Source organism: Athene noctua, chromosome 11 (genome assembly GCF_965140245.1).
Source record: "Athene noctua chromosome 11, bAthNoc1.hap1.1, whole genome shotgun sequence".
Taxonomy (NCBI): Eukaryota; Metazoa; Chordata; class Aves; order Strigiformes; family Strigidae; genus Athene; species Athene noctua.
The window spans coordinates 24,772,144-24,794,406 of record NC_134047.1 but is presented as its reverse complement, the minus strand read 5'-3'; the positions used below and the strand labels follow the sequence as shown (position 1 = coordinate 24,794,406).

Sequence of the window (22,263 nt, the reverse complement as noted above, 5' to 3'; positions counted from 1 at the left end):
TCGGAAGCAGGGCTACTGAAGCCATCCTCCTCCTCCTCCTCCTCTCGCCGGAGCCAGCTCCATCCCTTTGCGCTGGTGCCGAGGCTCGGCCGGAGCATCCCCGCGGCCCCAGGGCAGCCCGGGGGGGGGGCGCTGGGCCCGGCTCTGCCTCGGGGTTAGACCCGGGCGAGGCGGGGTGGGGTGAAAACGTCGCGGGTGACTCCAGGTCTCCATCCGAGGCGGTGGAAAGCCGTGGAACCCGCCTGCGGCTTGTGTTAGAGTGAGAGTCCCCGAGCGTGTGCGTGTGAGTAACCCCACCCCAGGACACCCACTCCTGGCTTGTTCGCTTCTGCGGTCAGTTTTTATTTATACACCTGAAAGAAAATGTTAACTTTTTTTCTCTTTTTTCCCCTCATGTTTGTTTTGGTTGTTGGAAAAAGAGCGGCAGAGTGACCATCGCGGGGCTGCTCAGGATGTGTTTTTGCCGTGGGTGCGTGGGTTTTCCTGTCACGGTGGGTGGCCAGCTGGAGCTAAGATGCTTTTCCCGTGGATCCGTGTTATTATTGTTATTTTTTCCCCTTGTTTTACTCGTTCGGGCTTTCCCGGGCGGTTTCTCTCGGGCGGGCTGTGGGCGCGGGGCCCGGCAGGGGGCGCCCTTCCCCGCCGCGGGGCCGTTCCGGTGACACCGGGGGTCCCAGGGGGGGCCGGGCCGTGACTGTCCCCCAGTGTCCCCCCCCAGCCCCCCGGGACAGTCCCTGGCAGGGTGTGCAGGGCTGGGTGACCCGGCCGTGGGGCTGCGGCGGTCGCGGGGGGCTCTGGGCGCCTTTGGGAGCTGCTGCTGAGCCAGGGGGGGTCCTGCTGGAGCCTGGGGACCCCCCGAGGCGGTGGGCACCCCCTTTGCACCCCCCGAGCTGGGCGGGGTGGGCTCTGTGTGTCGGTGGGCTGGAGGTGCTGGTTCTCGGGTGCTGGGCAGCGTCTGACCCGCGGGTCCGGCCCCATCCCCGGGTTCCCAGCACCCCCGGCCGCTCGGCGGCGTCTCTCGGGGTCTCTGGGAATGGGCCTGGCTCTGCAGCTGCCCTGTGGCCCGGCCGATGGGCCCGCTGGCCCTCGCCCAAAGCAGGAAAGGGGTTTCGGAGCCGCTGGGCAGCACCGAACCGCCTTGGCCTCGGGCCTGGCCGCCGTCCGGGCCGTCCGTGCACGCTGCTGGGCCCGGATCCGACCCTGCCGGCGCGGGGGGCGTGTGGCCGCGGGGCTCCGCCGGCCCAGCCCTGCCCCTGCCCAGCTCGGGGGGCGCCGGGGGGCGCGCAGCTCTCCCGAGCTCCCCTCGACAGTCCCCTCTGAGAGCCAGGCCAAGGTTCTTCCTCCAAGCGCGTCACCGGAGCTTCCCCAGGTCTGGGTGTCCCAAGGGCCGGGTGGCCCCCGCTCCCTGCTGCGGGGAGGAGGAGGCGGCGGCCGCTCCCCAGCCTCTTCACCCTTCCTGACATTTTCCCTGGTACCCAGCCAGCCCCAAAGGCCCTTTGTTGGGTTTTTTTCATTCGCTTTCTCAGCGATGCCCTTTGGGCCACCCCGGGCAGCCTCTGTGCCCTTGCAGTGGTGGTTATTGGGGGGCTGGCCAGGGCCCCCCCAGCCCCCCGGGCCGTGCTCTGGCCAGCAGCCGCGTTTCGCCCTTTGCTGGCCGCCCGCTGGCAGCGCCCGCACCGGCCGTGGCCCGCTGCGGCAGCACGCTGGCGACGAGGCACACTGCTGGGTGTGAAGGCGGCCGGTTGGTGGGGGCGGCGCGGGGGGAGCCCCCGCCATGTGCCATTTCTGCTCCTCCCGGCACCCGCCCCGGCCTTCCCGGTACAAGCGGGCAAGCGCGGGTCCGGCCGCTTGGCCCCTGCCCTGGGGGCCCTGTTATAGCTCAGCGTCTCCGGGAGATTTCCTCTGTGCCCCCACACCCTCCCCGCTCCCGCTTGGCACGAGGAAATGAGTGGAAAAACGCTTGAAATCCTCCTCTGAGCCCGGCGGTTTTTCCAGTGGCTGTCACCAGGTGCTGGGGCCCGGCGCTGGCCCATGGCGAGGGGGGAGCGGGGGGCAGCACAGAGGGGGAGCGCTGCCCTCAGCCCCTGTGTCCCCCACCCCGTAACTAACGGAGTAACAGAGATGTTACTGTTCTATAGCATTATAGTAGCACAGTAATAACTGATCTAGTAAGCTATAACTCACCGTAATTAATAACTACGAATATATAATAATTATATATGACAATATATAATAGCAATAACTGATCTAGCAGGCTATATCTCACTATAAGTAATAACTAACAATATAGATGTTATTATATATCATTATTATAGGATAGCAATAACTGATCTAGTAAACTATAACTCACTCTAAGTGATTAATAATATTTAATAATCATATAGAATGACAACATACAATAGCAACAACTAATCTAGTAAGCTGTAACTCACTATAACTAAGTAATAACTAAGGATATCGGTATTTTTATTCTATATCATTGTTAGGTAACAGCAGTAACTCATGCCGTAAGCCGTAACCCTGTCACCAAGCGGAGCGGTGCCACATCTGCTCGCCCCCTCCCCACCGCGGTGGCCAGAACACGGTGCCCGCCCCCTCCTCTGGTTTCTCCCTCGGTCCCGCGGGTGGGGGTGCTGGGGCAGCCTCCCCGCGGCCGTTCCGGGGGGAGCGCGGCTTGGGGCGCCCCGGCGCCGGCCCTGGGCTCCCTCCGGCTCTCCTGCCCATCCCACTCCGCATCGGGGCCCGTCGCCGCCGAGCCCGGGGGGGAGCGGGGGGCGGGCGGCGGTGCCGCAGCCGGGTCCCGGGGCGGAGCGGGGCGGGCGGGCCCCGGGGGGGCGGTCGGAGCCGGGGGGCGGGCGGAGCCGGGTCCCGGCCCCCAGCCCCGCACCTGCCGCGCTCGCGGCTCACACCGACAACAGCCGGAGCCGCGGCTGGCGCCGCCCGACCCGCCCGCTGCCCGCGGCGGCCGAGGGCCCCTCCGCCCCCGACCCACCATCCTCCTCCTCCTCCTCCTCCTCTCCCTCCCACCGGTCGGACGCGGCCGTTCCCCCCCGGGAGCCCGGACTGGCGGGGGCGCGGCCCAGCCCGGAGGTACCGCGGAGCCCTGCGGCGGGGGTGTTGGTGCGGGGGGTCCGTGCGTGCGGGGGGCTGCGCGGGGAGAGGCGGCGGCTCCGGGTGCCCTTCCCCGACGTGCCCGAGCCGATACCGGCTCCCGTCGCTGCCGGGCTGGGTCCCAGCCGCGCGTGGGGCGACAGTGGGCCGTTTCCCGCGGGGCTGCGGGTCGGGCGTGCGGGGGGGCCGTTCCTGCCGGCGGGGCCGTCACCGACCTCACGGCGGGTGCGGACGGGCTGCCTGCGGGTTTGGGGCTGCGGGGGGTTTCTCAGGGCTCCTCTTGGCCCCCGCGCTGGCCGGGAGTCCTGGCGATCCCACCGCGGGCTGGGGGCCGCAGACCGGCCGCCTGACCCAGGTGAGCTCACGGAGAAGCTGTGCCGGCGTCGGGGGGCTTCGGGTCAGGCCCTTGTGCTATAGCGGGGGGCCGGGCTCTGCCTTCTGGCCTTCGGCGCCCTGGGCGCCTCTTTGCCGTCGCTCGTCGTTTCCAGAGCCCTTTCCCCGCGGTACAAACGGGTGGGTTTGTCGTGTCTGCGTAGTTGTCACGCTGGCAGCTAGCGCTCGTCCCTCGGAGCTGCTGCCAAGGCGAGAGGCTGGTTTTTTTCAGGGGTTGTTTGATTGCGGCGACCTTAAACACCAGCTCTTTGTGCGCTTGGGTTTGTGGTTTGGGCCTTGGAAGGGCTCCTTGGCGCAGGGGGCAGAGGAGCCGCTGCTCCTAAAGCCCCTCGCGCGGTCCCAGGATGTCAGAGCGTGTACGGTGACGTTATTGGCAGCAGCCCGCGTTCTTTTCCATGTGCAAACTTGAATTCTTATCAATGAACGTGCTTCCTTCTGTTTACATTTTAACCGAAACCCTGTTAAGAGAAGAAGCCATGGTGCCCCGCCGCTCTCTGCCCGGGCTGCTCCTCGCCCGGAGCGGGGCACAGCTCTGCTCAGGCCCCCTCAGCCTCCCTCCGCTCTCGTAGGGAAAAAAGTAGCTCCCACCCTTATTGCCAAAAGCTCGTCAGCAATTCCCTGCTGTGACAGTGTGTTGACTCCCAGTGCAGAGCTGGTATCAAACTGACTTCTCTGGAGGTGCTCGCATACACTTCGTGTGCTTCTGCTTCCTCAGAAATCCTTTTTCATTCAGAGACCGACTGAATAAACCCAGTCGAGCTGCTGGGAGGCATTCCTGGTCTGCATCGCCTCAAACGTCCGACCCCGAGCATATGCGCGGGACAGGCTGCCAGCAGTTTTGTAAGAGAACAAAATATGGTTATGCCTAAGGGCGCCTCGCTACTTCCCCTGGGCTCTTGTACTCACTTCACCAAGATCTGAAGGTTGTCAAAGTCAGCTGAAGTCGTGCAGGGGAGGGAAAGTTCGCCCTTTCCCCGAGGGTGCAGCAGAGGTGCCGCGTGCTGGAGGAACAGCCGGTGGGCACGGAGCCCTGCGGGGGGCCGGGGCAGGAGGGGAGCTGAGGGAGGCAGGCGCTGCCCCGCTTCGCTCTCCTGGGGGTCGGGGGAAATCGCCCCCAGCAGAGAGCAGAACCCCCTCCCCTTCCTTACCCTGCCCGTTCCTTCACAGTTTGCCTGTCGCGGGGGGTTGCGGTCTTGCGTCTGCGCTGTGTGTGGTTCTGGAAGGGCTTTTGCGTTCAGGTGCAGGTGGGAGTTGGATCCTCCAAGCGAAGGCAGGGGGGCAGGAGGTGCCTCCCACGCGGTCGCCCCAGCCCCGGCTGCGTGGGGGTCCTGGGACCTCATCGCCCCGGCCCAGGCTGCAGCACGTAACGCGGGTTCCCCCCCGCCAGCCGGATAACAGAGGCGTTGCTCCATCCCCCTGCCCACCGGATTTGGTGAGGCGCCTTGCCGCAGCCCGGGGTGAGAGCTGGGCCGGTTTTGCAGGTGTAAAAGGCTTTCGGGGGCAGGCTGCGGGCTGCAGAGGCTGGGATGCCGTTCCTCTTGCCAGCCCTCGTGTCCCACGCCGTGCCCGTGCCAGTCCTGTTGCAGCAGCAGCTCCGAGGCGAGGGGAGGCACCTTGGAGTAGCAGCACCCCAAATTGTGGGTGCTGTCAGCACTGCTCGGGGGGAGCTGAGGCACGTGGGGCTGCAGGGAAGTCGGTGTGGAAGTCAGGTCTTCTTGTTTCTCAAATTTACCTCATCCGTGGCTCTCCCAGCCCCGCTGGGAATTGTGAAGGAGGTGTTGGGTTGGATCTAGTGCTGGAAGAAAGGCCATGCTGGAGAGCGGCTGGAGCCCTCCCAGGGCTGGTGGCCAAGGCAGAGGGGCCGGTGGCCAGGGCGGAGGAGCGGGCCGTTAACCTTTGTGCCACGCTCCCGCCTGCTCCGGAGAGGACCGGCAGCACGCGGCCACATTCCAGCAAGGCCGGGGGTCTCCCACCCAGTTAATGATTGAGCCACAATAACCCTTCTTGTGCGAGCCTTTCTGAAAGTCACCTCCCGCGCTTGCCGGGACTGGACGCAGAAATTTAAAGAGACGGGGTCTTCTACATTTCTGGCAAGAAATTCAGTTTTAGGTGCAGGGAGTGATGGCTCTTGGGGTTCTGACATCCGTTTGCTTTCTGATTAATTTGGCACGTTACTCGCACGGTTTGGCACAAGGGGTTGTGAGCACGGAGCTGCGCTGGCCTCGCTCCCTGCTCGTCCCTCCTCTGCCCAGGGGTGACCCTGGATCCCAACCCTGATCCCACAGGATGTGGGTCCCGGGGCGTTCAGTCCCTGTCGCTGGTTGCCCAGCTGCCATGTCTGGGTTTAGTTAATCCTGCGCGTGTAGTTAATCATCGACAGGGTCCCCGTGCCACGTGGGCTCCGTGCGCAGCAGCGGGGCTGTTTGTTGAGCCGGTTGAAGGATCCCTTATCAGGAAAGGGCACTTGTCACCCAGCGCCAGTTACAGGCAGAACAAACATTAACGGCTGGTGCTGGGAACGGGCATTAACAACTGCAGCAGCTCCGGGGAACCTTCCCCAGGGGCTTCAGCCACTTCACCCCGCTGCGCAGAGGCACGTGTCCTGCTTGAGTTCCTCGTGCCGTCCTGTGGCCGAGCTCAGCTCCCCCCTTCTGTGGTTTCTCCCAGGTCCACCTCACAGGTTGTCCCAGTCCATGCCACAGATTTCCGCCACCAGGCAGGCAGCGGGAGCGTGGGATGGTCACTGGGATGGGCACAGTGCCAACTGCGGGGCAGCTGCCCTGCCTGCGGGGGGAGAGCAGGAGAGGGCTGACACCTGGGGGTCTCTGCCCTGCCCGCCCTGGGGGGACCCAGCGTGTGTGCAGCATCACAGCCCGGGGGGACAGGCCTCGGGTGGGGTGTGCCTGTGCTCTGCCGCTTCTTTGCCCCCTGCGTATCCCGTGTGAGGGGGGTGGTCAGGAGGAACCTGGGGGGCGGCGCGGTCCCGGGGTGAGCATCTGCGCGTCCAGGGACGCTGCAGCCTGGGCCTCCCGCGCTTTAATTAGGGGCAGGAGCTTGGCGGCTGCTCCCAGGATGGCACATGTCCCCGAAGCCAAGGGGCCCAGCCTGCTGGGGCCCGGGTGTGCCGGGGGTTTTCCTGCCCTTTCTCCGGGAGCGAGAAGCACCTGACTGCAGCACGTGGAGCGCGCAGAGGGCCAGTGTGGCCGCTCGCTGCGGGTCCAAGGCCGTGTTCCGCACTCGCCACGGGACTAATGCTGCTATTTCAGGAAAGCGGCTGTGCCGGTGGGAGTGGGAGAGGGTGCTTGTGGCCCTCAAGCGTGTCGCTGCTCGAGTACAATTCATTTGCAGAAGGTACATGGTGGAGTTTCTATTCTCCTTCTCTTCCCTTCCCACCATGAACTTCACAAGAATATTTTCGCTGCTGTCAAGGGCACAAGCTCAGTTTCTGAATGCCACAAGCTCAGTTTCTGAATGCCCTTTTGTCTGGTGCAGCACAGAGGAGTCACGCTCCCTTCCCTCTTCCTTCTCAGAACAGCACCAAACCGCTCCTGCCGCACCCCTCGCGCTGCTGCCGCCTGTTCTGGGGGGCACGAGGCCGACCCAATGGCCCCCCCGCGGGCTGCTGCCTGGGAACGGGGTGTCCGCGGAGCCAGGGCTGGGAATCAGCAGGTGCGGAGGGTTCCGTCACACAGCCACGAGCCTCCCGTGCTGCTGCGGGACTCGGGGGAGTTGTCCCCTGGAGTGGCCGGAGGCTCAGCCTGGGGCTGGGGAAGGAAGAGCCGGCAGAAAGGACAAGAAAGCAAGTGTTTAAATGGAAAAGGAAGGAGAAAAAGAAAAGGGCTGAAGAGGACAAGGCTTTGCTGCAAAGGCTGGGCTTGGGGGCAGCTCGGGCTGGGGAGGGAGGTGGAGCAGTTCCAGGGGCTGCAGGCCGAGGTTTGCTCAGGGCAGGGGCCTGGTGAGGGGCGTCTGGGGGTTGATTCCCTCCTCTGTGCCCGGTGAAACTGGAAATGGCCACGGGCGGTGGCAGGCGGAGGTGTCACGAGGCTGTGGGCCAGTGACGCTGGGTGGTGACTCAGAGCGCACTTGACCTCGTTTCATCAGTGTCATTGGGCAAGAGGGGGACATCTGGGCCATCAGGGCTGGCATTTCAGCTTCATTTTCCCAGATGGAGAATTGCCCCACAGCTGCTGTCTGCCTTCCCGAGCGAACCCCCAGGGAGGTTGTCCCTGGGGCAGAGCTGCCGGTGTGACCGCGCGGGCATGGCTGGGGTTGGACACGAACTGTGCCTGTGTGATTTCTGTGATTTGTCCTGGGATGAAGTTCTGGGAGCTATGGTGGTGCCTCAGGAGCAGCAAGAATTCAGGAAGCAGTGATTCTCCCCCAGCTAAAAATAATGGGCTGCTTAAAAAAAAAAAAAGGTTTGAAGGACTTCAGTGCGTCTGAGATTGTGTATCTGAGACAGGTCATCGGTACCTGCTGCGTGCTGGGGTGCCCCATTGCCCTGCCCAGTCCCTTCGGCCCCCTCCCAGTCCCTCCAGCCCAGGAACCCTTCCCCTGCTGATGGGAGACTGGGCACGATGGGCTGTGGCAGAGCCAGTGTGTCCCTCGCAGCGCTTTATCCCCTCCCTTTTGTTGCATTCAGCATCCTGGCGACCATCTCCAAATCATTTCATCTTCTACTAGAAATGTTGCTGATTCTGATCTTTTGTGGCTGATCTGCAGCAGGGAATGTTTCTTGCCAGACAGTTTTGTGGCCTTTTTTGGTTTCTGTGGTGCACAAGTGTTCTCTGCCCACTGGTCAGCTCGGCAGTGGGTGTCTGGGCACTGCAGAGGAAGGTACCTGTGTGGCTGCTGTTTGTCTTCTCACGGCCTCATCCCGTCGGCAGGACGGAGGAGGGCTGTGTTGTGGCTGTCCTGTACCATGACGAGAGGGCTGCAGAAATTCAGCTGAATTCCAGATTAAATGATTTACAGGGGCTGCTGTCGGTCGGCGCAGCGGTTCCTCCCCGGCTGCTGGTGCAGAGGCACCTGAGCGCGGCACGGAGTCCGCGGCCGGGGGGGGTTCCTGCTCGAGATGCCGGAGCTGCTCAGCCGGGGCGCAGGGGTGCCCTGGGAGGGCGGGTGCTGGGGGCTGGGGACGTGGGGCCGAGCCCAAATCTCCTCGGGCAGCAGCCATGGCTCTCGGCCGACACCGCAGCTCCGCGAAGGCTGGGGGAGGTGGAACCCCAGGTGCCGTGTTGCTGCCGGCAGTGACAAGCGCACGCGGCGGGTTTGCTGTGAAGAGCGCTCAAGGTCAGAGGTGCTTTTATTGTCCCAGTAAAACCAGGCACGGTGAGGTGCCGGGAATGCTCAGGGCTGCCCCGGTTTGTCTGGCCCAGCACAGGCCTCTCTGCACTCCACGGGGCTGCGCACTTCAGCTGCTGGAGACGTCCGTCCTCGAGCGGCCACCATCAACCGGCCCGCGGGGCCGGGTCTGCTGCGTGATGTGCAACCCCTTAACACCTTCCGTGTGGGCATCTCCGGAGGCTTTGGGCACCAAAATGCCCACTTACCTCTGGATTTCTCTGCACAGCTTATCTCAGCAGAGCCAGAGGAACAACCCTCCTCTCCTGGACTCTGCTCTGCCGTTGCAGAAGTGTCCTCCTGCACTGGAGCTCTGCAAAGCCCTTGTTACCACTCTGCAGAAACAGGATGAGTAGTAGGATGAGTAGTAGGATGAGCTCTGCTCTCCTCCTGCAGGGCTCCGGGCTGTTCACGCTGGGTACTTCAATATGTGTAGCAAAAAATCAGCCTGAGCAGAACTGCTCTCTCTCCTCGGGAGGCCGGCGGGGTCTCGTGCTGAACCCTGGCCTTGTGCTCCGGCCGGACACTTGCTCTCCAGCCAAGTGGAAGCTGACCCCGCTGCTTTCCTTTCCCACGCCCAGGGCCTGCACACACCTCTGCAGCGCGGCTTTTCCAGCGCTGCTGCCCTTCAAAAAAAAAAATTTAAAAAGGCAACAAATATTTGAGGCATTTTGCAGCAGCAGCCGAATTGTATCAAACTAGTTTGTGCTTCTGAGACTTAAAGCCCTGGGTATGCATTTTTGAAGGGGCATGTCCAGGGAGGCGCTGGGGGCTGGTGACGAGGGACGGGCTTTGGGCGCTGGGCTGTGCTCCGGGCTCCGCTTTGGGAGAGGCTCAGCCTCAGCTTTCTCCTCCGTAGGAGGGAGATAACAGAATCGCCTTCTCTGTTGACTGTGACCTCTGGCTGCACCGGGACGCTACTGAATCCTGCCGGCAGCTTTTATTCATCGATCTTGTCCCCGTTACCCCCCCAGTGGCCCTGGCAGGGCCAGTGCCCACGGCGATGCCCATGCCACTGCGCTGGCCAGAGGGCTCTCCCCTCTCCCTTCTCCCCGGGCTGTTTGCTTTGGAGCCTCCTCGACTGACTGTTTTGAGACAGCTGCCTTTCTCAGTCCTGGATTTCCTGCATTTCTTCTCTTTTTCTTCCTTGTATTTTGTGTAGGGATGTTGGTATGAAAACAAACCCTTTCTTTCCAGATGGGGAATGGAGCCTGTGCTTATGCAAAATTCAGAGTGGGTCCCAGGCTGTCAGCCTGTTCTGAGGGTCTGGTGCTTTCCTCATCAGAAAGAGAGTTTGCCTTTGGATTGTGGTTTTTGGACCATTTTTGCTCGAGAACTAGGGATGCTGCAAGGACACTGGAGGCTCCTCTCCTGTTGCCAATCTGCAGCACAGACGCCTCCAAACACCCTGAGGCATGTGGGTGGCTGAGTTCGTGGCAGGGACTGAAAGGGTTAAAGCTGCTTTGCAGTGTGACTTTTTTTTTTTTTAAAAAAAAGCCATTTCCTTCATGTCCAGAGACAGTTTATTTTCTGGGCTTTCTTCAGGACTCAGGGAGGTGCCTTTTCTTTAAGGCATTTCCTGTAAGCGGGTTTATATTTGGACTGGGGAGGGTGGGGAGGGGAGGTGGGTGCTGGGGAGGGGTCCAGCAGCCCCGGCCGAGTGACCTCAGCTTCTGGCTCCTTGTCCTAAATTGTTGGAGGTGGCGGCCGTGGGACCAGTGGCCGCGGGGTTGGCCAGCTGCTGGTGCAGGCAAGGAGCGGGGTCCACGTGTCCCGGCCGCCGGGGCTGGGCTGTCGGGGACCTGAAACGCCCGTTTGCGCAGGTGGGTGAGAGCAGCCGGGACGGTGTGAAGCTGTCGGTGGAGCAGCCAGCCCTGATTTACATTACAGCCTCAGTGTTTGAAAATGGAGTTACTGTGCGGGGGGATTATCTGCTCCGGGTGTCCTCGTGGGTGCTGCGCCGTGGGCTGCCTGCTCCCCTCCGCTCGTGGGGCGATGGAGTGTGAAGGCTGGTCCTTCCTTCCTCCGCAAAAACCACCAAAGGGAACTGTGTGCTCTGCGCCGTGAGGCTGCCGCCCAGCCGGGGCACGTGCTTTGGGGGGTTTGGGTTGGCCTCGCTGCTGGGGCGGGAGCTCTGGTGGGCCTGAGAGCCGCTGCTTGGGCCTGGAGCGGAGGAGCTCTTGTGTTTGTCTTCCCTCTCCTTGCTTCTCCTCGCTCAGCAGTGACTGCTAAGACACGGTGAAGTCCTCCTCTGCTGTCTGCAGGGTGTTCAGGATAGCGTTAGGAATTTCTGGAGCAGGCAGGTTTGTCTTCACTGTAATTCTGCACTGCTGACACCAGAAGACAGCTGTCTGTGCCCAAGAAGTGGTCAAAGCCCAGAAAAGGTGACCTGTCATCCCCTCCCACCATTGAAGACCATCCCTTCCCTGACCTTTAAGGTGATGAAGGTAAGTCCTGCAGGACTCCAAATTCTGATCTCTGTCTAAGTCTATTCCCTCCCTCAAGATGACTTTGATTTCCATTAAAAACAAAAAAATCGAGCAAGCAAGCACAGGAAGATATAAGATGATCAAAATTTGTCGTGCTCTTGGTGTCTGTAGTGCAGAGTTAACTCTTTTCCCGTTGATATTTGATCAGACCTTAATTCTTGTGCGAGGCCCTTGGAGGCTGCAGCCGGAGCCCCGCTGCCCCCGGGCGAGACGCAGCAGGCTGGGCTCACCTCCGAGGTTCAAGCAATTCTCCCATTGTTCCCCATGCCAAGTTTCTTCTCCCCCATTTTGTTTTCTTTTTATTACTGTGATTTCCTAACATCGGAAGAGGCGAGTTATGAAACTGGAGTTATCCAAACACGTCTTGTTTGAAGATAGCGTTTCATCCAGCAGATGCAGCTTCCTGCTCTCTAAATGGTTTTTATTGTTTCGTGTTGGCTCCTGGCCCCATCTCTGCCGGGGCCACGGGTAGCGTCGCTCAGCTCTGGCAAGGCGAGGAGCGGTGGTCACGGCCACGAGACGCTGCCGGCGTGGAAAGGCCGAACTGGGAACGCTGGTTTTCTGTAGGTGGCCTCCGAAAGCGTTGGGGAGGCTCACGGGGGGCTGCCTCTCCGCAGGGGTTAACAGGGCAGCGTGCCAGCTGCGCGTGGGGTGCTGCCTCGATTGGCCGCTGCTCCAGCGAGGGACGCTCAGGGTTTGCAGTTTGCGTCTGCTCTTCCAGCAGGATTCTGTCCGAAGGGGCCAGTTGGTGCCATTTCTGCTCGCAACACACCGGGTGTGTGCTCTGGATACCCACCCCGCTGGCACTTGCTCGTGAGACCCGCTATGTTTGAACGGGGCAGCTGGGGCCAGGTGCCCGCTGTTGAAACGGTGACGAGACACAGCAGGGAGAGCAGTTTGAAAATAAGGCGCTGTCACTGGCGCTGCTCTTTCAAATTTCGGTTGCAAACAAAGTTTGTCTTGTGCTGGGCCACGTACAGCGATAGCTGCTGGTCTGGGGCTGGCGTCGAGGTTGCCAAGGAGAAGGGAACTGGGGAAGAGAGGGTAAATCAGGTGCTGCTGGTCAGTGTGCTGAGGATTATTCCCAGCACAAAAAAAGCTGTGTAAGCTTTAAATCTTTCGTAGGCACTGCAGAGGGACGGGCTTTGGAGATGCACCCCTGGGTGCTGCTGCGTGTTGGATGGAGAGCCTGGCTGGGGCTTGTGTCGGCAGCCACGGGCATTCCTTGTGCTTCTGCAGGATATTTCTGCCGAATGTGACATGGGAAGCCTTGGGAAGAGGTGAATGGGTTTAGTTGAAAGATGTTTTGTTGTCGCTGGGCATGGGAGACCTGAGGCTGTGTTTTCTGGAAAGCCGTTGAGCCTGCAGGCAGAGTGGCTGGCAAGGAGCGGGAGGAGGAAGCCTTGGGCACGCTGCTCGGCGTGGCTGGGGCGTCTGGGGCAGCATGGGTAATGCCAAACCCCCCCTGTGTCAGAGCCAGACAGGTTTGACTTGGGCTGTGATTGTGCCCCGGCCTCTTCTCCCCTCGGGTTTTGCATCTGTTAAGTTTCTCTCCCTAAAAGCCCTGCGGGCTGCTCTCAGCCTCGTTTGTAGCCGTGCAAACGCCAAAACCATCTCCCTTCGGTAACCGGAAGGAGCCAGCTGACTGTTAGCTCTCATTTTAAATGTTTGATCCAGAAAGCAAAAAAGTATGAATTAATTTTCTCACAGAATGGTTAAATAGGAAGTGTGACTGAAGAAAACAGTGATCTGCTGCTCGAATAGCTGCTACAGCCACGGCAGATGTGTTTACGGCTGGAACAGGAGGCTGGTCCTACTTCTCGTTCCTGCCTGCTAAGACAGGTGGTGGGCGGAATCTGTTTTGATGGTGAAAAGCTGGAAATTCCGCTTTGCAGACAGATGTGGGTGCTGGGGGTGGGTACCCCAGCTGGTACGGCGGTGATGTTTGCTGTCCTTCAAGACCCCCATCATGGAAACAAACCTGTGCTGTTGGGTTTGTTAATTCTCTCGAGTACGCTTTTAGTTCTGCTTTTTAGAGAAGCTGTGAGACGTGAGAGGGGCCTTGTGCCTCTTCATCCTCCCGTTTTAGGCTCCCTGGGGATGCAGGCGGCTGAGCTGACACTGAGGTGGGGACTGGGGGTCTCCTCCCGCAGCTGCAGGGCCTGGGCGAGGACGTGTTGGTGTGCGGGGGGAAGCGCGTGCCCGCCCTGGCACGCAGGCAGGGACAGGTGGGCCGGGTGCCCACATCGCTCCCCGTCCTGCCCTGCCCGGCCGGGCCCTGGGCGCTGGGAGGGAGCCCCGCGGTGGCAGCGGGACCTGTGGTGTGGGATTGAAGAAGTGGTCAGGAAAGAGGAAAGTCTGAGCTTGCGGGTCAGCCGAAGCTTTTGAGCCTCGCGCTCCGTCCCCTGGGCGCACGACGCTCTGCGCCCTGGCCCTGGGCTGGCGGGAGGGCGGTAGGGAGCCTGTGCCTCCAGCAGGCTGCGAGGGGCTGAAGGATCCCGGGCAGCCGGGAGCTGGAGGCAGGCTGGGACATGGCTGAAGGTGGATTTTCGGTGGATTGCCTTTCTCTGCCGGCAGAGCTGTTCTGAGAGGAGCTGGGTGTGCCCCAGAGCTCTTCCTCCAGCGCAGGAAGCCGCGGCGGGGGTCACGCTGTCCCCGGAGCAGCCCGCGGGCGATGCCTGCCTCTCCCACTCTGCTTCTCCACAGCTTTCCCAACCTGCTTGCGAAGCAGTGATTTTGTTGTTGGGTTGTTGTTTTTTTTTTTTTAAATGAATTAATTTTATTTTTTGTATGAATGGAGCGCGGTTTTGTGAACGTTCTCGACGGGATGTGAAGCCACAGATGTTTGCTCATTAAGTTCTGCAAAGCCGCTGCCGGAGGCAGCACCAAGCGCTTGGCAGAGCTCTGGGGTTTGACGTTTTTCCTTCCTGCCCCCTTCTCTGCTACACAAACCCTGAGCTCACGCTTTGCCCTGCGATGGCAGCCCCCACCTCTGCCCCTTCGTCCCTCTTCCTGTGCTTTGGGGTGGCACCTCTCGTTTAGAGGAGGTGGCCTGAGGTCCCCCAGGCAGGGTCCTGGAGAAGGAGCCTGGGTCTTGTGTCTTTATTTCTTCGGCCACAGCCGCCAGAGAAGGTAGAGGATAATGAGGTCAGAAGTCTCGGTGATTAGTATTTGATAAGGTTCACTGACATTTTATCTTTTGTCTCCATAGAGAGGAGGAAAACGTGGTGAATTAAGAACATCCGTCCTGGCAGGGCCAGCCCTCCCCGAGCGCCGGCTCTGGGTCAGGCTGGCTCCTGCCTCTTGGGACGTGCAGCCTCTGAGACCCCAGCTCCTGGCTGCAATGAGCACAGAGACCCCGGGTGTCCTTGGGCTCCTCTCCGGCTGCCCACCCGCTTCCCCCGGGAAGGTTACCTGTTCTTTGGTGGTACGTGCTGTGCCCTGAACGGGAGCTGTGCTCCTCAGTGTCTCCTGGCAGCATGGGAACAGCACGGATAAACAGAACTCGACATTGCGCAAGTCTGCGTTTTGCAGATTATTGAGGCGCTCCTGTTTTGTGGCCAGGCTCCGAAGCCCATCGTGGCATTGAATGAGGCACGAGTGGCTTTGACAGAGCTTTCCCCCATTTTCTAATGCTGCTCCCCTTTCGCCCGTCTCTGTCTTTGCCTGGGCCAGGTGGAACCAGGAGCTGCCAGTGAGCTCCTGCCTGTATGGCCTCTGCAGCCACTCCCCTGCCCAGCCAGGACGGTGCCACAGACCTGCCGCTGTCTGTCCTGGCTGCCGCTGTCTGTCCTGCCTGCCACGGTGGCTGGCGGGCCAGTGCTGCTTGCCCCTGAGGATGCTGAGGTTGAGCAGGGCCACCAGCCCTTGGCAAAGGGGCAGGGGTGGAGGATTTCACAGCCTGGCACTGCAGAGCAGCTCAGCACTCGATTTTCTGACCCCTTGGGAAAGCCGAGGGTTAATCAAGGGCTTTGAGCGCCTTCAGAAAACGTGTGTCCGAGTCAAAAATTAGCGACTCATAAAAATAGACACGGATGAGCCATAGAAGGATGTGAGCTGATAGATTTACCACAAATGACGTTAGTCTGCAGCTCTAAGGTAGAAGTTTTCTGAGGCAAAGGTTTCTTCAGAAACATCAACAGGAGAACTGCCGCACGCTAGTGAGACTGAAAAACAGTGCTTGCTTGAGGGGATGTAAACGTTTTCGGGTGTCATTCTGACAGACGCAAAGACGACTGCGGGGGAAGTTCACCTGGGTGAAGCGCTGCTGTGCCAAGTGCCGGAGCATGGGCTGAGGCGGTCCTGGGGGGCTCCAGGGGTGGGCAGCCCCTCGGAGCTGTGTGGAGGGGGACGATGCCGCTCCCAGCCCTGCGGAGCGCTCGTCCTGACAGGTTCCCCGCGAGCCAAGGAGACCCGGGCGAGCACTGTGATCACCTTGGCTTTGGTCCTCCTGCCCCCAAACGGTGGGGAGAGTGGGGCTTCCCCACCCTGCGCGGCCACTGCGGTTGGAGAGTTTCTTCCATGGGTGATCGCAGGTGGATGTTCCAGTATGAATGTCTTTAGGGCAAAGCTTTCCCAGTATAACCCCTAGAAAGCACCGGCCGTGGGCTGGAGCCTTCGTCAGCCCTGAGCGTAAACCTGTCACCAGGCGGGGGTTTGTCTCCCATTACCAGCAGACTCCTCCTCACCGTGTCTGCCTGCGAGCACAAGCGAGACCGTCGTGCTGCCAGGGCAATCCTCAGCCAGGCAAGGAAACCCCAAGCAGGTCTTGCTGTGACAAATCTTCTTTTACTTACACGGGGGCTTCCACATATGGAAGGGGAAGTGGGGAAAAAACATGCCCGTTCCTGCCAAAAGGCGCTGCTCTGCCAGTAACTGGCCTCTGTTTCCTAAAGCTGCTCCTGCAAACTGTTGGTGTGTTGAATTAGGGCTTCCTGCTGCCTTCTAACCCACGGGCTTCTCCTTGGCCTGACCCTGTCTTGGTCTTGCTCTGCTTCTGACCTTGCTGTCTGCAGCCACAGCCCCGGCTCCAACGCGTTCGGCGTCAAAACTTCCCTTGAGCAGGAATAGCTGTTGCGAGAGGGTGTGAGCTCCTGTGCCTGTAAGTCACTTGGAAGGCCAGGAAGTACTCAGTTAATTAACAAAACTGGAGGAGAGAGTCGTTTTAACCATCTCTGAGAAGCATTTCTTATTGATTCAGCAAAAGTCTGGGATTCGGGACTACCCTTCGGCTACAGACCAGTCCAGTTCTCTCCGTGCATCCCCCGGTCTTCCCTCTGCCCGTGACGGGCCCTTTGGCCGTGTCCCTCGAGGCTTCGTGTGCTTCAGCTCCCCAGAAAATGCCGTGTTACGCACAAAGAGCCACGTTTTAGACTGTGTCTGTGGAAAGGGGCGCACGGTGGGAGACAGACACGGGACCGAGGAGGTGAGCCGAGTCTGCCATTCCCGTGGTTCATCCTCCATCGGGATTCACCGTCTTGACTGTCAGGCCAGCATATGAGCGTATAACATCGCTTGAGGCCAGCTTGTGCATCCTGTTTTGTAATTTTCTTTGACATTCCCCACATTCCTGGCAAGGAGACTTCTGTATTTTTTCTGAAATGTTCCTTTGTCTCTTTGCAAAACTGTGACATCCTTTAAAACTGCCTCTCAAAATGTCTGTTGGCTTCCTCTCCCCAGCAGCTCCTGTGAGATTCGTAAGGAAAGGGAAAGCCTTGAGCTTCGACTCCAGCCTCAACACTGTCTCCTTCCAGTGGGGGGAAAGGGGGATAAAGGAGAGAGGAAGGGCCCTGGACTCCTGTTTGACTCAGGTGACCTCCTGAAACCTCAGGTCTGTGCTATCTGGTTCCACCCTTGTCCTACGGTTTCACTCTGACCTCCATGTTCCTGTGGTGATGATGCTCATCAGCTGGGCTGTCGCCGCGGCAGCCCGCCTGGACAGCGCGGTCTGGAGGCTCCTGGGTTTGGAGGAGAGCTTTGGGGAAGGCAGAAGCCACTGCAGTGGTCCTTGGTTGGTGTCCTGCCTCCAGCACTGGCCTCTTTGCTCCTACCTGCCAGGGTGTGAGGCAGCAAGCTGAGGCCTGGATGGGAGGTTTTGCAGTGCTGTATCCCTTGATAGCAGATGAGAGACCTTCCGCCTTTCCCACCGGGAATCAGAAACAAGGTGAGAAAGAACTAATGTGGTGTTGAAGCCCACGGTGTGACCTAGTGGAGAGTTATACTTGAATCAGCACAGCTGCGTCAGGATCTGTCTGGTGAACACATTGTCCTCCCTCGGTCACCCTACGGCCAGCCTTCAGCGAGGCCTGGAGAAGACTAGCAGAAGAAGGAGAAGCATGAGTGAACAAGCCAACCCACAGGTCCCCATGCTGGCTCTTCTGGGGCTGGGGTCCTCCTCCCTTGCTTCTCCAAGCAGCAGCTCCCCAGGACACACAGGGAGCCCCTTGGATGGGCTGTGCCAGCTCCTCGTTTCTCCCATGAGTACTGGGACCTTCTCTGTGCCCCAGAAGGTCCCTCTCAGCCTCCTCTCCTGGGCAGCGTTTCAGTTTGCTCTGGACGAGGGGACGCCTGGCTGCCTCTCCCATTGCTTTGAAGCCAGCAAAGGCTTTCTCCTCCCTTCTCTCCCACCTACAGATGTTGGCTGACTGGAGACCCAGGAGGCAGCTGCTGCTCTTTAGCTGCAGCTGGAAATTAGTCTAGTTTCCTCCTGTGGCGCCATGGTACCATTAATGACAGGAAGGTCCGGCCAGGGATAGCGGTGGAAGAGGCTTTTCCTGGGGAGAATTGGACCAAAATCCCCTTGTCGAGGGGGAGGGCTGCTTGTGCCTCCCCGCACACCTCGTCCCAGTGCTGGCGTGTGGGTGTCCCCTGTGGAGAGCCAGCTGTGGCCACCCCAAACCTCCAGCAGGCACCTGCAGCCTCGGCTGGGTTTGCTGTCCACTGTCGTGTGTGCACAGAAAGGTCTTTTTCACTATAAATACGGTTATTATTTGTTATCGGTTGGCTAAATCCACCGCAGGCCTTTAGCAATACTCTCCTCGCAGGGCGAGCGCTGAGTGCCAGGAGGATCAAGACCTCTCAGGTCAGGGGTTTCATTAACCCGCTCTGTCAAAACAGCTTTGTGGGGTCCCTGAGCAGCTCCAGCACGCTGGGAGCGGGGCCGGGCGGCAGCCGAGCTCCCTCGGTTCAGGCAGCACACAGCGGGGCAGCAGCGCTGCCGTCTCTGAGGCCCGGCACTTCCCTGCATCGCTGGGATGTGAGATCACATTTGGAAGCGGCTTTTGACTCCTCCCGCCTTGGTCGAAATTTTACACATGGTCGCCGGTAACTCGGGGGGCCGCGGAGACGCCGCCCCATCGGCCCACGCGGGCGGCTGCTCTCCTCCCGCTCCTCTCCGGGCTTGGCTCGCCCATGGATTTACCAGCCCGCTCCTCTCCTGCCCCCTTCCCTGCTTCGGACCCAAGGATCTCCCCTGCCAGGTCCTGCTCCGCCGAGGGGATCTCACAGCTCATTCTGCAAACTGCTGATGCCAAAAGCAGCGACTTGGCGAAGCGCAGCTGCAGAGAACGTGCTCTTCGTTACGGAGACTAATCCCGCGTCAGGCAGAGCTTCTCCCTCGGACCGGGCTCAGCTTCGGTCTGCGTGAAAAAGTTGGGCTAGTCCTGCCTGTGTGAGGGAAGGAGCACTCCCGGGGCAAGGCGAAGCGCCGACAGGTTGAGCACAGACCGTGAATCTGTAGAAAATCAGGCGATTCAGTCTGCGTATCTCAGATAGCAGGTGCGCCCGTCTTGTCCCTGCGCCATCTCCTTCCAGCGCTGGCGGCTCCCGCAGTTTGCAAACAGCCGGGCGGGAGAAGCCCCCAGCTGAAGTTTAAGGTCAGAGGTTTGGCGAGTCGGCACCTGGCGGGGTGGGAAGGGGCGTCCTGGCGGTGCCCGTGGCTCCCGCCCCGTCCCGCTCCCGGTGCCGCCAGGCCGCGGCCCTGCGGGAGTTCTCGTGCCTGAGCATCACCTCGGCACTGCAGTTTACCGGTTGCAATTGAAACCTGCAACCCACCGGGCTGGAAGGGGCACACCGTGCCCGCCCAGGACAGGCCACCGTGGTGTCCCCTCACTGCCGGTGGGGGACAGGGCTGTGCCGGGGCAGCCAGCCTGGCCGCCCAGGCTCACAGAGAGCGGGAAGCAGCCGGGCAGCGTGCCTGCACCCTTGGGCGCTCTCGCTCCAGCTTCCTCGCACGCTCCCCGCCTGCCCCCACCCCCGCGGTTCGAACAGCTCAGCCCCTGCGCGGCCGGGGATGTCCTGTTTGCTTCTAACGAGAAATTAGACGGCTGCCCGGGCGGGCAGGGTCAATGAGGGCAGATTTTATTAGCTCAGTACAGTCGGCCGGCTTGGAAAAATCGGAGATCTCCAGTTGAGTGCCTGCGGGAAGGTCTTTGGCCGGGCTCTCGCCTCCCGCCGACGGAGCCGGGATGGCTGAGGTGGGGGATCAAGGAGCCCGGTGGTCGTGCTGATATTTTTCTCTGTGTTTAATCCACGGTTTCCAATGAACAAAGCCAGGATTAACAGCTTCTGCCATGGTGAGTCTGCTTGTGTCCCAGATTTGTGTTTTCATCCCGTAGACAGGTTTCAGCCAGCAAACGCTTTCGGGGGGAGATGGGAAAGTCTGTAAAATGACCTTTTTTCTTGTCAGAGATTTTTTTTTGAAAAGTGTTTCCTTTGCAGTGAGTCAGTTTGCTCTGGCTTTTATGCAGTGGGATGAGGGAGGGGTTAGGAGGTGTAATTTGTTTTGTTGTTTAGCTTTTTTTTTTTTTCTTCTTTTCTTGGAAAAATAGACCAGATTTGCCTTTACCTTTTTTTTTTTTTTTTTTTTTACCTCCTTGAAATGATCTGCAGCTTCTGCTGGGAGAGGAGCTGTGGCGGGGTGCATTGTGAGCCCGGAGCCCCAGTGAGATCAGGCACTTAGTGCTGAGGGTGCGGCTGTGTGTGGTAGGACAGAGAGGGGAAATGGATGAGACAAAGCACGGGCGGGTGTCAGTCGCGTTGCGTGTGGCTTTTCTCTCAAGCCCTCTGCTCCCCGCTTAAGACGCAGCAGGACATAACAGCTCTGCAGCCTTTTTAATATCGGGGCTTATTTCTCACAGCCTCAGCCAAGCTGGTGAAAGCGCGGTGGCTGCGTGGTGTGCCAGCTCCTCCAACCCGTGGGTTGATTCCTAAAATTGAGACAAAAAATGCCTTTCGGTGAGGCTGACCCCCCTCCTGGCAGGCAGAGAGGGTGGCCCGCAGTGTTGGCTGGGAGCCCTGGGACCGCCAACCCATCGCCTGCTGACGCTCGTTTCCTCCAAGGCAGTTTTAAGCAAGGGGCTGCGGAGGGCGAGCTGTGGGGTGGGGGGGAGGTGCCCCCCGAGCAGTGCCTGGGCCGTGCTGGTGGGCACTGGGCACAGCAAGAGGGGCCGTGGGCTCTTCCCGGGCCCGTCATGCTCCAGGTGGGAGAGATGCCGTGGGCAGGTCCTGCCCCGGTGTACGCAGACCTGCCTTCCCGGGAGAACTGTTAGTTGGCTGCTTTATGAAACTTAGGTTTTGGGGTTTGGGTTTGGTTTCTTTTTTTTGGTCTTACACGTTGATTTGTAGCTCTCTGCAGAAGGCCTGCAGGGAGATGTCCCTCTTTGGGACAAGGCTGCCGTGCAGCCACCCTGTAACGGCACCCGAGGAGTGCTGTTTGCCAGCGGAGGGGTGGTGTTGGGGTCCCCTGCAGTGTGATGGTAAAAAATCTGAATTTCACTGGGATCTTTCTGCTGTGGGCTGGGATTTTCGCAAGTTTGGCCTTGGCTCACCCAGTTCCGCGTGGACCCGCTGCAACGGCGGGCGCAGGGACTGGATCAGGGACACAGTCTGACCACAGCAAACACCAGTGGGCTACTGGCCGAGGGCGAGCGGGAGGGGCGGCTTCGGTGTCACGCTCCCAAGTCTGCCACAGGGGATTGGTGAGGCAGAAGGAGGAGGCAGGTTATTGCACAGAGTTAAATACTTGATTCTGGCTTATTTTTGTATTGCAGCCTTTAAAAAGGGGAAGGAAAGAGCCCTAAAGCAGCCCTTTGTGCCTCCGCTGAGAGATTAGTGCCCGTTTCTCCCCGTGAGGATGCGTTGCTGGGCCAGGGCTGTGACAGGGCCTGGCCGTCACCTCGGAGCGGGTGTGACAGCTCTGGGCTCTCTGTCCCCGCCGAGGGCTGGAGGAGCCCGTGTGTGCCTCAGCTGGGAGCCGGGTGGGTTTAGGATTCTGTGCTACGTGGGAAAAGCTACAGAAAGGCCACAGGGGAACGCTGCGCCACGGAGTTCCTCTGCTAACACACGCTGGTGTGTCTTCTAAATAAGTGCATAGAAGGAGGGGGAAATTCCCTCATCTATTAGCTAATTATTCATCAGCGCCTGCATTTAAAAGCAGAAAGAGCTGGGGACAGCTACTAAGCACGTGGTGAGGAGAGAACCCGCAGCAGGTTGTGTCCACGGGAGGTGCGAACGTGCATCAGCTGCAGACGCTGCGCTGCGGGGTCGAGCGTGCTCTGCAGACACGAGGGCAGCTGCTGGTTCTGCCTTTTTCGCAAAAGTATTTTCGTTTCCCTTTGCCCTTGGGCTGGCTGGGCCGTTGGTGATGGGCTGCGTCGGGTCTCGCTCTGCGTGCTGAGAGGACAGTAACCCCACCCCAGGTCTGATCCGGGCCGAGGTGAGCCCTCGGCCGTGCGGGCGCTGACGGCCCCCGCAGGGTGGTGCGCAGGGTGGGCTGGAGCTGGAGGCTGTCTCTCCCCCAGCTTGCTTTGCCGTTGCCTTCTTCAGACGTGGAAACGGGGCTCCGTGCCGGGCTCCCTCCTCCCGCACGAGGGGTTTTTCCTGCCACATTCCCCAGGGTGTGGAGGGGACGGGTCCCTGCCCCTTGTCC

At 60.2% G+C, this 22,263-nt stretch overlaps 1 protein-coding gene across 3 annotated transcripts in view; it reads left to right on the top strand.

The window, feature by feature from the left end:
- The first annotated feature begins 2,901 nt into the window (after positions 1-2,901).
- STARD8 (StAR related lipid transfer domain containing 8) overlaps positions 2,902-22,263 on the top strand; it is a 39,294-nt gene continuing 19,932 nt past the window's right edge. The window contains exon 1 of one of the 3 annotated variants that reach the window (XM_074915031.1): positions 2,902-3,090. Coding sequence is in view for 1 of the 3 variants with exons in the window: in XM_074915029.1 (XP_074771130.1) it covers positions 19,876-19,909 (34 nt within the window). In the remaining 2 variants the exon portion in view is untranslated. Of the gene's footprint in view, positions 3,091-18,890; positions 19,113-19,739; positions 19,910-22,263 lie in introns of those variants that run through there. The other 2 variants (XM_074915030.1, XM_074915029.1) reach the window with 2 other exon arrangements.